The sequence below is a fragment of the Myotis myotis genome, unplaced genomic scaffold (genome assembly GCF_014108235.1).
Source record: "Myotis myotis isolate mMyoMyo1 unplaced genomic scaffold, mMyoMyo1.p scaffold_m19_p_10, whole genome shotgun sequence".
NCBI classification, from domain to species: Eukaryota; Metazoa; Chordata; class Mammalia; order Chiroptera; family Vespertilionidae; genus Myotis; species Myotis myotis.
In genome coordinates this window covers 10,306,904-10,320,347 of record NW_023416314.1, presented here as the reverse complement: position 1 = coordinate 10,320,347, position 13,444 = coordinate 10,306,904, and the positions used below count along the sequence as shown (strand labels likewise).

Genomic DNA, 13,444 nt, shown 5'->3' with positions numbered 1-13,444 from the left:
GATATGGAAATATTTTAGTTAACTTATATTTTCATTCTAAGACTTTTAATAAGCTGTGGCCAGGCATAGTCTATAACAGAACTGTATAAAAGAAATACACCACAAATCACATGAATAAATTTAAATTTCCTGTTAGCCTATTTCAAAAAATAAAAATTAAAAAAACAGGTAAAACTAATAATATATTTTCCTTAGCCCAAATGTGAAAATACAGTAATTTCAACTTATAATCATTGTAAAATTATCAATGATCCATTTACATTTTTATAATAAATCTCCAAAATCCTGCATATGCTTTACACTTACAACATATCTCAAGTCAGATGCTATTTTTTTTTTTTTTGACCAGAAACACTGGATCTTATTTGTATTTCAAAAAATTTAGTTGACAAAGTAGATTCACATAACTCAAGTTTTCCTAACATACTTAAAAGTGATCTGGTCACTAAATTGATTATCAGTTTTTTAAATTAAAATTAAATACAATTAAAATTCAGTTACTGTATTTGATTGTACTAGATCTGACTAGAGGCAACTGCTGTTGGACAGGTCAGTTCCAGAAGAAGTGTGGTTCAAACCTCTAGCCTGAGATTAGTATTAACAAAAACCAAATCAATAAACACATTATCAGGTTGGTAATGGGATACTCATATTAGGCATTTTGGTTTACCTTCAATCTCTCTTGATGGTCCACATCCTCTCAGACAAGATATAGCTGAGAAAAATAAAGAGCATATCTGGAAAAGATCTCCCAACCAGCAAGGAAACTGAGGTTAATTGGAAAAAAGCTTAAAGAGTTCTGATATAAAAGCAGAAGGTTCTGAATATTTACTCATTCTAGGCTTTTTTCCCTGTTATTGATGCAAATAAATAGATTCAAGTGGTGAACAGACTCTGCAGAGACAGGAAGTGACTGGTCATAATAGGGATAGATAGTTCTTTTACAATCTGATGGCATTCACCTCACAACCATCCACCATACCGAAAACAAAAATTATGAAATACATGTTCTCAACAAAAGTTTTTTTTTTTCTACTTAGGCAAAAGTAAAGACATGCTTCATTCACAAAATATATGTAAAAATCTGAAAGATTAAACTGATCATTACATTTCAAAGAGCATATTTTGTGTTTCTTATTTTATGGAAGACAGTTCCTCCAGGAATATCCACCAAAGATTCATCATTCATCCAGGATATTCCATTATTTATTTACCAAATCTCTTTTGAGGATCTATTATATTCTAGGCAAGATGCCAAGAAAAGAAATTACAACAGTGAACAAGAAAGACCCAACCGCATGTAACCTGTGATAAAGCTGTGAGAGGGGAGGTACCAGTTGTGATGGGAGCATGCCAGGGTCGGGTGGCCAGATTGAGCAAATAAAAATACAGGATGCTAAGTATACTTATACTAAAAATTATTATTAACCTGAACTTCAAACGTAGCCGAGCTTTTCTTTCATTTGGCAAACCTACATCAGAGGGACAACTTGGAAGTGGAGGTAGGGTGAGTGGAAAATGGAAGACTTCCTTCAGAAAGTGACCTCTACCAGGAATCCCGGGGTAGGAGGGAAGAGGCCCCGAGAAGTCTTTCCACGTGGAAACAACGCAGTGCCAACTAAGTCCCAAAGTAACTGACCATCTAGGCACTGAAAGAGGCAAAGGAATTGGGGTAAAGAAGAAGGAAGAGGGTGGAGAGGGGATGCTGGGCAAAGAGAAAACCTGAGATTATATAAAAACACTTGGAGCAGCCCATCTGGGTCACCATGTGCAGAATGGACTATAGGAGAGCTGGCGGGATACTGAGGCGAGGAAGAAGGCTACGGAATCGGGGAGCTCGATAGGGTGGGATAGCAGATCCATCAGTAAAACCAGGAATGGCAATGAAAGAGAGGCAGCTGCAAAGGGGGGTAGAAAAGAGCACCTAACCTGGAAACAGCCCAGGTGTCCATCAGTAGACAAGTGGATAAAAAAGGGTGGTACATTTACACCATGGAAGACTGTGCAGCAGTAAACAAGAAGGATCTCTTACCCTTTGAGACAGCATGGAGGGACCTGGAGAGTATTGTGCTAAGTGAATAAGTCAGTCAGGGAAAGATCAGTATCACGTGATCTCACTCATATGTGGAATCTAAGTAACAAAATGAACTGATGAACGGAGTGGATCCAGAGACATGAAGCATGGAACAGAGTGAGGAATCTTGGAGAAGGCGGGGGAGAGTGGGTGGGTGGGAGGCAATCAACCAAAGACCTTATATGCATATATACATACCCATGGACACAGACAATAGGGTGCTGAAGGCCTGGGGAAGGGGGCAGGCCTGGTGCAGGTCAGTGGGGGGAGGGAGGGAAGGGATATATATATACTTTCTACAATGAAGAATTAAAAAAACAAGCCCTAACCGGTTTGGCTCAGTGGATACAGCGTCAGCCTGCGGACTCAAGGGTCCCCGGTTCGATTCCCGTCAAGGGCATGTACCTTGATTGCGAGCACATACTCAGTAGGGAGCGTGTAGGAGGCAGCTGATAGATGTTTCTCTCTCATCGATGTTTCTAACTCTCTATCCCTCTCCCTTCCTCTCTGTAAAAAGTCAATAAAATATATTTTTTAAAAAATTTAAAAAAAAGAATTAAAAAACCAAAAATACAGAATATACTCTGCCCTGGCCAGTGTGGCTCAGTTGGTTGGGCATCGCCCTGTGCAGTGAAAGGGCACTCATTCCATTCCCGATCGGGGCACATGCCCATCTCCATCCCCGGCAGGTGGCGTGCAGGAGGCAAAGGATCAATGCATCCCATCCCTCTGCTCTCCAAACACCCCGAATAAAAGTATTTTAAAAATATTAAACAAAAAGAAAAGAAGACCTAGAGGGAGGAAAACCCGGGGGGAGAAGCACGTATTGTGGAAAACCATGAAGAAACAGTCAACAAGTCAAATGTTTTTTGAGGCGTCAAGTCAAATAAAAATAAGGACCGAGGAGTGATGCCTAGATTTAGCCCTAAGGAAAACACTGGCGACCTTGGCAAGGGAAACCCCAGAGACATGGCTGAGGCCAGACTAGGCTGCAGTAGTTTGAGCAGAAGGTGATGCCGGGCTAGGCACCCGCGGAGGCGGAGCAAGGGTCCTACTTGCTCTTCGCCCTTTTAAAAGTTGAGGGTCAAGGACGAAAGCCGAGTTTGGAGAGGGAGCGGCGAGCGACCCAGCCAGGCGGAACCGCGCGGCCGGCTGATCGCTGAGGCCCAATCCTGTCCTAGAGCGCACTTGACTGACAGAGCTGCGCGCCAACGCCTGAGCGCAGGGCGGGAGGCCGCGAGTCACGGGGGAGGGATTCCAGGGCACTAACCCGGAACCGGTTTGGGACCCGTCTCCCATTGTGAGGCCAGACCCGGGGCGGGCCGTCAGCCAGAAAGGCAGGACCCTCCGGGCCAATAGACGAGCCGCACCCGACGAGTGGCAGCCGCGCCAGCCAATGGGTGGTGGTAAGGGGACGGGCGAAGCAGGAGGGCGGGGAATCAATGAAGCATCTTTTTTCCTAGCCCCCTGAGAAGCGGCGGGGCGGAGGTGCCTCGGGGTCGCAGGTGTGTGGCTCCGACCCGGGGGAGGCGGCAGCTCCGCAGACGGTTGGTGTCCTCGCAGCGGGGAAGGCGCCCTCGGGGTCAGCGGCAGGCGGCTGGGTTGCCCCGCGGCCGGCTCTGTCCGGGCTCTGCGGCGTAGCGGGACTACGACGCCGGGGAGAAGCACGGGTCGTGGCTGCAGCCTGACCCGGAGGGCGGGGCGGGGCGGGGCGGGCCCGGGCTGCTGCTGGAACCAGCGAGGCTGCAGAAGTTGACGGGCAGCGGGTCGGGGCGCTAACTGAGTATCGGGAGCGAGGCTGTCTTCCCTGGGTGCCCCGTCTCCCACGGGTGCAGCCGCAGCGCTGTGACCCAGGCAGGTGCGACTCCCGGCTCCGAGGCCTCCTGGGGATTCAGTGCCGCATCTTCCCGGGGCTGTCGCCGGGCGGTCCCCGGGGAAGCGGCGGGAGGGAGCGAGGGGCACTTTGTTAACCGGGTATCCGGCGACCTTAAGGAAACTTCAGTTATTTCCCCACTGCAAGTTTTCGAGGAGAGCGTTTTATTTAGCAAGGTAGTGAATTGCAGCGATTTTCAGCCCTTTGCACCTCATGGCACACGTAAACTATTTACCAAAATTCTGGGGCACACCAAAAAATATATGTATTTTTCGCCGATTTGACAAAAAAAAAAAAGAGAGATAATTTTGATGTCTACTATTGAATTGGCTGTCATAGTTTAAAAATGGACAATGTAAAGGAAAAGAGGTGGGTGCCCTTGGCTAGGCAGGTATTTCATGCTTTAAAAATTCCTGCTGCACATCGGTGTACCCCGGCGCACTGATTGAAAACCGCTGTCCTGCGTGGTGGTCGGGGTGGCGGGGCAGGTGGGGGAAGCTTGTAGATTTTGTGATGCTTTTTTTTCTTGAATAGCCTAATGAATTTGCCCACCCCCCAATTTTTTTTTTTTTTGGACCCAGAATTTACTGCCTGGCTTTCCTCAGATCTTTAATTCTGTCTTGTTATGCAATATGTAGGAACTTCCTTCTCAAGTGTTAGTCCTTGAGAAAAACTGCCCAGTTCTACTGTGCCATGGGCGGCACATCATCTTCAAAAGGATTACGTAAGTGAACCACTTATTCTACCTACTTCCAACCAGTAAAGGACGATTGTGAGATTGGATTCAGGAAAATGGCTGTTCGCTGGGGCCGAGCATGGAAGATGTATGAATTTTTAGAGGGTGCCACTACCGATTTCCCTTCTGTAAAGACAGGGAAGGCCACCGATTTAAAAGGGATAGCGTTTGACATCTAAAGCGGCATCTTCTCACATTTTATGAGGCGTTATATACCCAGGACCAAGAATATGTGCCTGGCACATAGTAGGAGCTCAACAAATATTTTTGAGTAAAGAATTGAATGATGATGCCCTGACTTGTTTGGCTCAGTGGATAGAGCGTCGGCCTGCGGACTGAAGGGCCCCGGGTTCGATTCCGGTCAAGGGCATGTAGCTTGGTGGCGGGTACATCCCCAGTGGGGGTTGTGCAGGAGGCAGCTGATCAATGTTTCTCTCATCGATGTTTCTCCCTTCCTCTCTGTAAAAAATCAATAAAATATATTAAAAAATATTTTTTAAAAGAAGAATTGGATGATGGATGAGAGAAAACTCAAGCTCTGTTATATGAATACCAAAATGTGAAGGAGAGGATAGGAAAACAAACACACCACAGAGATGGAAATAAAGGTTAGTTTCGATCCCTGCAAGCATAGCTACCAAATTTAAACTTCAGGTGCTTTCTACTGTTAATCAGAAGATATCAAAGGATTTTTATACAGCTAAGCCATGACTGACGAGAAAGCCAAGATACTAATGTCAATTTCGGTAAAGTTAAATATGTGTGTTAAAGTGCATTTGGTCAGTGAAATAGTCCATCCGTTTAATGTAGAACAGTTAGGGACAAAGGGGATACCGCTTTTGTAAGATAGAGGCGTGGAGCTACAAATCCTTGGGAAAAGATAGGACATGCGAGTAACAGTGCTGCCAAATTGTAAAAACATGTTGATTGAGGCATAGTTTTAAGAGGACTCTGATTTCTGCCAGGTGCTGATAAGTTTACCAGAGTCCGATTACTAAACTGATCTCAGAGCCTAAGAGCAGCGAAATCTGAGGATGCATCTCTGCATAAATTAGGATTCTCTTGACAACTGTAATCATTGTTTATTATATATTTATTATATTTTATGTATTACAGTTTATATATTAGTACAGTAACATTGCCTCCATATAGAAGGTAACCTGCTTGAATTTCAAAAATATACATGAACTCTCATAGATATATTTGTCTCTTGTAGTAAGTTCTCTAGCAGAGTAAAAGGTCTTAGTAAGCCAGCATTACAGATTTATTGACATTCGGCCCCAACCTAGTTTCTTTGTCTCTGATGAGTCTTTTTGTTTTATAAGATCCAAATCAAATGCTGATTTCTTCTCACATCCTTGATCCCACCAAACATGTCTACTTTTTCTGAACACCCAGTGTATTTTGTTAGTACTTCTCTTGTTGCACTTTTTATATATTCGCATTCATCCAGTAATGAAACATTTGCTTACTGTATCCAGACACTGTACTAGGAAATGGCTAATAGATGGTATTTGTTGAGGGCTTACTATATCGTAGGCATTGTAAGATTCTTAGTTGGATTATCTCTTTTAATCATCAAAACATCATGCGTATTAATTCACTCTTTTTCCTATTTATAGATGAGGAAATAAGTTTAAAAGGTTAAGTAATTTGCTTAAGCACACAGAGCTAGTAAATGGGAGAATTAACATACAAGCCTAGGCAGTCTGTATTCACATCACAACTTCCAGTTTGTAGTCTTCATTATAATTTTTTATGTAAATTTTTTATGTACAATGTTTTATAAGATTATAAATTAATAGCTGGAGTACTATAGTCTTCTGTGATCCCTTATTGCTTCTAATGTAAAATAAATGATTATAATACAACTTGATAGTGGAAGCATGTAGCAAAGACGTTAGAGGGGATGAAAGTGAAGGCATCTTGAACAGACATTTAAGCCAAGGGCCGAGGATAAGTAGTCATTGGCCAGACAATAGAGCAGAGACCCTGAGAGTTGGGAGGGTGGGCTAAAGGGATGCATTATGATAGTCCTGAGGCAGGGATCATGAACGCTGGAACTGTGCTGTTTAATACAATAGCCAGTAGCCACATAAATCTATGTGTGGTTAGTCCAAATTTTACTGTAAAATGTAGTGTAAAATACCCATTGGATTTTGAAAACAATGAAAAAGTAAAATATCTGCATTACTTTTTATATTGATTATTTAAATGATAGTATTTTGCTATATTAGGTTAAATAAAATAATAATTTTTACTTGTTTCTTTTTTTAAAATTTTTTAAATTGATTTTTAAAAATATATATATTTTTATTGATTTCAGAAAGGAAGGGAGGGAAGAGAGAGAGAAATATCAATGATAAGAGAGAACCATTGATTGGCTGCCTCCTGCACTCCTACAGGGGATTAAGACTGCAACCCAGGCATGTGCTCCGACTGGGAATCAAACCCGTGACCATCTGGTTCATAGGTCAATGCTCAACCACTGAACCACGCCAGCCAGGCTAAATTGATTTTTAAAGAGCAAGGAAGGAAGAAGTATAGAAAGATAGAAGCATCAATGAGAGAGAGAAACATTGATTGGCTGCCTCCTGCATGCCCCCTCCTGGGGATGGAGCCCGCAACCCAGGCATGTGCCCTGACTGGAAATCAAACAGTGATCTCCTGGTTCATCGGTGGATGCTCAACCAGTGAGCCACACTGGCTGGGCTGGAAGTCTACATTAGAATTGATTGGCTTGCAGTCTTTTTTGTTTTTGAATGCTTTGCCCTTTTTATAGGAGTGTGAAATTGACAATGATTTTTTGAGAGTTCACTTTCTGCTCTTTTGAAATTTTAGTTCTCTCTCCTCCATTTCAGCAGCAAGTGGCAGTTTATATAATTATGTCACATGAATAATTGGAAACAAAAAAATAGTGAATGGCATCTTTTTGGTGATGTTATTACATACATAGAGTCAGTTAAACGAAGATTACTGGGAACTTGAAAAGGAAACATTGTGTAAAAGTTTAGTAAAATTGTAATAAAAAATACCTTTTTATTTGAGTTTAGACATAAGGAATTTGCATTCACTTTTAAGTCCTAAACAGAAAAGACTCAAACAATGATAAAATATATGTGTGCACTTTTCAATTAACTTTAGTTAGCCTTACTCAGTTGTTATGTTTTGCTTCAGTAGGAGATATTATTTGAATTGCCAATACTAGAGAAATATTTTTTACATTAATAAGAATTTTAAATGGGCCGATACTAAAATATTTGAGAGAAGAAACCATGGTAGAGTGAAACCTACCTGGTTGAAGCTTTGAAGTGTTTTTCTGCCTGCCTATACACAGAACTTTATCAGAACCTTTCACATATATTAGAAGCTGCTCTTTTAGAAAATCTACTAAAATAGTTGAATCTCAAAACTTAGCAGTGATTTCTAAGATTTAGGGATCACAAGCTGCTGCTAATAAAGTGGAAGGAGATGTAACCTAAGGGAATCAGGATATAATTGTATGTAACTGTCTTTGTTTAGTGAACAAATTATGTAACTTCTGAATTTTAGTTCATAAATAGAAATGCTGGTATTGCACATTCCATGCTGTGGTGGGATTACTTAGTGGATATTTGGTGTGGGTTTTTTTTCATGTTGGTAGGAAATGCTTATGATCACATGACGATAGAGCTGGAAGGGCCTTAGCATTCTCATCCCAACCTCTTTGTGAGTCAGCTCTGTCACAGTAACCAATGAGTGAATTTGAAGTAAAACCTAAAAATGAGTTTTCATTTGAGAAATAGTAAAATATAAGTAGTTGTCATTTCTCTGATTAAATTACATTGTCTATAGTTGTTTCTGAATTTTATGGATTTTTTTAGCCAGCCTTTTAGTGTGCCTCTAAATTTATTCTACAGAGTCTGAATTTTTTCTTTTTGATATCTCAGACTAGTGGTCATTTTGACAAATTGGCTCATTCATTCATTAAAAAATTATTTATGCTATGTCTGCCGTGTGCCAGAAACTCTGTGAGACTCAGGGAAGGTGATGGTGAGCAGAACCCTGCCACCCTCATGAAACTTCTAGTGAAATGGGGAGAGACTTGGCTGCATGTTAACACAAATGTGACATTTAGCGAAGACAAGGAAGGAAGGTGCGTAGTCATAGCTTTCGTTGCAGCGATTTGACTTGCCAAGGAAAGTTTCACTGAGGAACAGATGTCTAGTCCGGGAGCTGCAGCATGAGGAGGAACTAGTAGGCCAAGAAGAGAGCGGTCCATTTCCTAGGCAGGGCGAACAGTGTGCACACATGCCCTGGACAGGGAAAGCTGCGTGAGAAAGGGTGACTAAAAGAAGGCCCTACACGTGTAGTTGGACTCGAGAGGATGGATTGGGGAGAAGGAGCTGGAGAAGTAGGAAGTAGATCAAGAGTGAATATTACCAATTAGTTAGGAATCATTACAGAAGCCCAGGTGAGAAGATGGTACTGGCAGGGCAGAAGTAAACGTAGGCAGTTTTGAGCCATATTAAGAGGGTTTAAAAAAATGTATATAGCTGAGTGGGTTGAAGTACATTGCAGAAGTTACAGGTTGACTGATTTTACTTTTTTTCTCTAGGAATTATCCAGCCTGCCTTTGCTGCTATGGAACAGAAACTGATTTAAACGAAGTACCTTGATTTTTGTACTTTGTAGCATTCCTAAAATTCTAATCCTATCTTCTCTTACATTAAACACTTCATTTAAGTTAGAAATATGAAGCAGTTGAAAAGGAAAAGGAAAAGCAACTTTAGTGTTCAAGAAACTCAGACTCTTTTGAAAGAAATTACAAAAAGGAAAGAAGTCATTTTTTCCAAGCAACTCAACACAACAATTAACGTGATGAAGCGCATGGCTTGGGAGGAGATCGCACAGTGTGTGAATGCCGTGGGAGAAGGAGAGCAGAGGACAGGCACCGAAGTGAAAAGGAGGTACCTCGACTGGCGCGCACTGATGAAGAGAAAGAGGATGAAAGCGAACATGAAGCTGGTTGGTTCTGGGTTTCCCCTTCCTTCGTCTGATTTAGATGACTCTCTTACTGAAGAGATAGATGAAAAGATTGGATTCCGAAACGAAGCAAATTTCGATTGGCAGAATGTGGCAGATTTCAGGGATGCAGGTGGCTCCTTAACTGAGGTCAAAGTGGAAGAGGAGGAAAGAGATCCCCAGAGTCCTGAGGTAAGTAATAGCCTGTGAGCCCTTTTATTCGTTTAATTTCTTCAGCTCTGATGTGTGAGTTCATTATAGTCCAGCAGCAGTTCAGAAGCTCTCGGATTTTCAAGCTGACTTCAAAATAGAATATAAACTCATTTCATTTTCTTTATATCATTAATCTCTTTCTTCTCCCCTAAATATACTTCTCTCAATTATCTGTTAGTGACATCAGCTAACTCATTGCAAAATTATTCAAAATGCAAAGGAAATGGTTTTATGTCCTCAAACAGTACAAAAAGATTTTAAGAAATATTTAGACAGATAACAATCATGAGATAGAAATAATACTGAAAATTGCTTTTTTCTTTTAGTTTGAGATCGAGGAGGAGGAGGAAATACTGTCATCGGTCATACCAGATTCCCGGAGGGAAAATGAACTTCCTGACTTCCCTCACATCGATGAGTTTTTTACTCTTAACTCAACACCATCTAGATCTGCCTATGATGAGCCCCATTTGCTTGTAAACATAGAGAAACAGAAGCTGGAGTTGGAAAAGCGACGGCTGGATATCGAGGCCGAAAGACTGCAGGTCGAAAAGGAGCGCCTGCAGATCGAGAAAGAGCGGCTGCGGCACTTAGACATGGAGCACGAGCGGCTGCAGCTGGCGAAGGAGCGGCTGCAGATCGAGAGAGAGAAGCTCAGGTTACAGATAGTCAACGCGGAGAAACCGGCTTTGGAAAACGAACTCGGTCAAGGAGAAAAGCCCCTACTTCAACCACAGGACATAGAAACAGAGAAGTTAAAACTCGAGAGAGAACGCTTGCAACTGGAAAAAGATAGGCTGCAGTTTTTGAAATTTGAATCGGAGAAGCTGCAGATTGAAAAGGAGCGCTTACAAGTAGAGAAAGAGAGACTCCGAATTCAGAAGGAAGGACACTTGCAGTGATTTCTCTAGGTCTCCACTAGCAAGTGTTTGTAAACCATAGGTTTTTCTCTGTATCAGGTGATACGAAAATGGTCGCAGGATTAGCTGTTTTTCCCCGTTTAATGTCAGTGTTTCCATAGGAAAAAGATAGTTGTATGTGGGTAACTGTATGCTTAATAGTGTATTATATAAAAATTATGTGCCCTAGCATAGACAGCATAGCAGGAGCTATTGCGCTGTACTCTGTAAAGTAGTGACATTACATAGTGTGTAGAATCTGTGCACTCAGTTTACAGTCATGTCTGCGTAAAATTCTAGCTCAGTGATTCTCAGCTGGGGATGATTTTTGCCCCCAGTGGATGTTTGGCAGTTTTTGGTTGCCAGAACTGGGACGTGGGGCGTTGCTGTTGGCATGTCGTGGGTAGAGGCCAGGGATGCCTACATCTGGCAGTGCGCTCGATAACCCACCACAGAAAGAATTGTCCAACAGAAATGTCAGTGTCACTGAGGGGAGAAGCCCTCTCCCAGTCTGACTGCACCTCTGTGGCTTGTTGTATAGTTTCAGAATATTAAACCTCAGATATTTGTGTGGGTAGTTACTTAAATGGCCAACAAACTTTACTAGTAACTATGAAACATAACTGTGTAGTATATAGCATTTAGGAAGTGATGAAAATTACAGATATTTTATTTCCATGTTTCCATCTATAAATAACCCGATTCAGAAACAATACAGGGAACATCAGTGATTCTCCAAAATGAGTTACTTTGAAAAATAGTTCATTCATCTAACTATTGGTGCTTTAGAAGCAACACACACTTTTTAAGCTTTAGTTCCCTGTCTTCTTTGAATCCCTTTCCAATGTAAAATTGTCATTTCAACCACGTACTGAAGTCTTAAAGTAAGTGAATGGTTGAAGCTAGTAAAAATGATGCCAATGTAAAAACGGTACCAGTAGTCCATGAGCTTGAACTCAGTGAGTGGTTATTTGATTTTTAAAATAAATAATAGTTATTTGGGTGTAGGGGTGGGAGAGAATGTCCTCTGAATCATCATGATGATGATGAAATAATGATAATAGTAGCTGTGTGTTATGAATTAGGGAAGCACTGTCTGACCTAAACTGTAGAACAGTTCTTGAGGGTAGTACCTAATATTCCTTAATTGAGGCTCAGAGAAGTCACACACTGAATGAAGGGCTGATCTCATATATTGCAGTGTGTTTTGTCTTTGCTCCTTCCTGAGGAACAAAGTTTATATCTTCAGTCCCTTAGGTCTGATATTCTGAGACCAAGGGCTTTTGCTTAACCTGGTGATTTGCGTTCAGCCCCCTGAAGTCCTTTTCCACAAGCCAGGTGATTCTGATACACACCAAAGTTGAGAATCACTGCACGAGATCACTTTGTATTTTCTGATTTCCAGGGCTGATGTGTAGCTTTAATATATATATTTCCCTTTTGTTGACAGATATTGTCTTGATTCTACGTTTGTTCCTTGTTAATTTAAGAATGTCTTGAAACCATATGTGATATCGGAGTATGGGTACACAAGGAAAAATAGACTTCTGCTTAGTTACCTTGACTTGACATAGTGTTATTTTTCTATAACTGAAATAAATGCTTCTACTCTAGAAATAAAATTTGCCTATACTAACTCTCTGGAAGCTTATCATTTCATGTGAGGCTGTGAGGGTAGAGGTTATCCAGCTTGGAAGAGAACCTTATCACGGTGAATGGGGGCAGGGGACCTAACATTTGTGTTAGGCACTATGCTTCCTGCTTTTCATACATTATTTTATTAATCCTCAGAACAACCCTTCAGCTAAGTCATCTTATGCCTCCTTTTATAAGAAACAGTGCCTCATCAGTTTAATTAATTAAATATCTGAAAAATGACATTAATCCTGACCCAAGATTTTAGTGTAAGAGCTCTATGGAGAAGTTGTAGTGAAAGTTTGGAGGTGTAGTTATGTGTTGTAGCTTTGCCACATACTACTTGTGAAAGTCATTTAACTTGTCTGTGATTTGATTTCCTCCTCTATAAAATGGGCTTAATGATACCTGCCTTGTCTCTGCTTTATAGTTTTTTTTGCCTTCCTCATTCTACCCAGGTGGTTGATCAAGTCCTGTCTTGTCTTCTGATGCTTCTGATCAACCTCCTCCAACCTCACCTGTGGCATTTGCAACCTGTTTTGCAGCAGCCTCCTGTCTCAGCTCCTTCCTTCCTAATCCCCCCGTATGACACTTCCAGAATAGATTTCCCCAAAATACTGCTCTTACCATGTCCTGAGAGTAAGCGGCATGAAGTGGAAGAGGGGCAGAGCACTGGAAAGATGGGGGTCCAGTCCCAGATCCACTTGACCTGCCGGGTGATGTGGACAGCAGTCTCAGCCTCACTGTTCTAGTCTCTATTACATCAAACACCTGCCATGCTCGACTCTCACCATGTGTGGAATAATAGCGTGAGTATATGAAATGCAGTTTAAAACTTGAGAGCAACTTAGTGATATTGCAAATGTGTTCTACCTAAAATGAGTCTCCCATTCCTTTCTGTAGAAAGTCCTCAAATGTTCTTTGCCTCCTTTAAGATTTTCTCGTACCAACATGATTAAATGTCTGTGAAGCTGCTCTCCAAATATTCCATTAATCTTTCTTTGATCGTG

General features: G+C 41.6%; 1 protein-coding gene across 6 annotated transcripts; it reads left to right on the top strand.

The window, feature by feature from the left end:
• The first annotated feature begins 3,524 nt into the window (after window positions 1–3,524).
• On the top strand, window positions 3,525–12,841 carry MSANTD4 (Myb/SANT DNA binding domain containing 4 with coiled-coils). Of its 6 annotated transcripts, none has more exons than XM_036324447.1 (5): window positions 3,526–3,621; window positions 4,586–4,671; window positions 5,190–5,291; window positions 9,281–9,879; window positions 10,227–12,841. In XM_036324447.1, the coding sequence occupies exons 4-5, from the start codon at window positions 9,418–9,420 to the stop codon at window positions 10,800–10,802; spliced, it is 1,038 nt and encodes a 345-aa protein (XP_036180340.1). In that variant the 5' UTR covers window positions 3,526–3,621; window positions 4,586–4,671; window positions 5,190–5,291; window positions 9,281–9,417; the 3' UTR covers window positions 10,803–12,841. The 6 variants fall into 6 exon arrangements, with proteins under 6 accessions (XP_036180338.1, XP_036180340.1, XP_036180339.1 ...); XM_036324446.1 differs by having other exon boundaries at window positions 5,187–5,291; XM_036324445.1 differs by lacking the exon at window positions 5,190–5,291 and having other exon boundaries at window positions 3,525–3,579.
• Window positions 12,842–13,444: the final 603 nt, after the last annotated feature.

What these genes read in the sequence shown, in the direction of transcription:
- MSANTD4 (XM_036324445.1), top strand. Translation starts at nt 9,418, where the DNA reads ATGAAGCAGTTGAAAAGGAAAAGGAAAAGCAACTTTAGTGTTCAAGAA. An exon ending in GAGATCCCCAGAGTCCTGAG is followed by an intron (nt 9,880 to 10,226) that starts GTAAGTAATAGC and finishes TTTTTCTTTTAG; the next exon opens with TTTGAGATCGAGGAGGAGGA.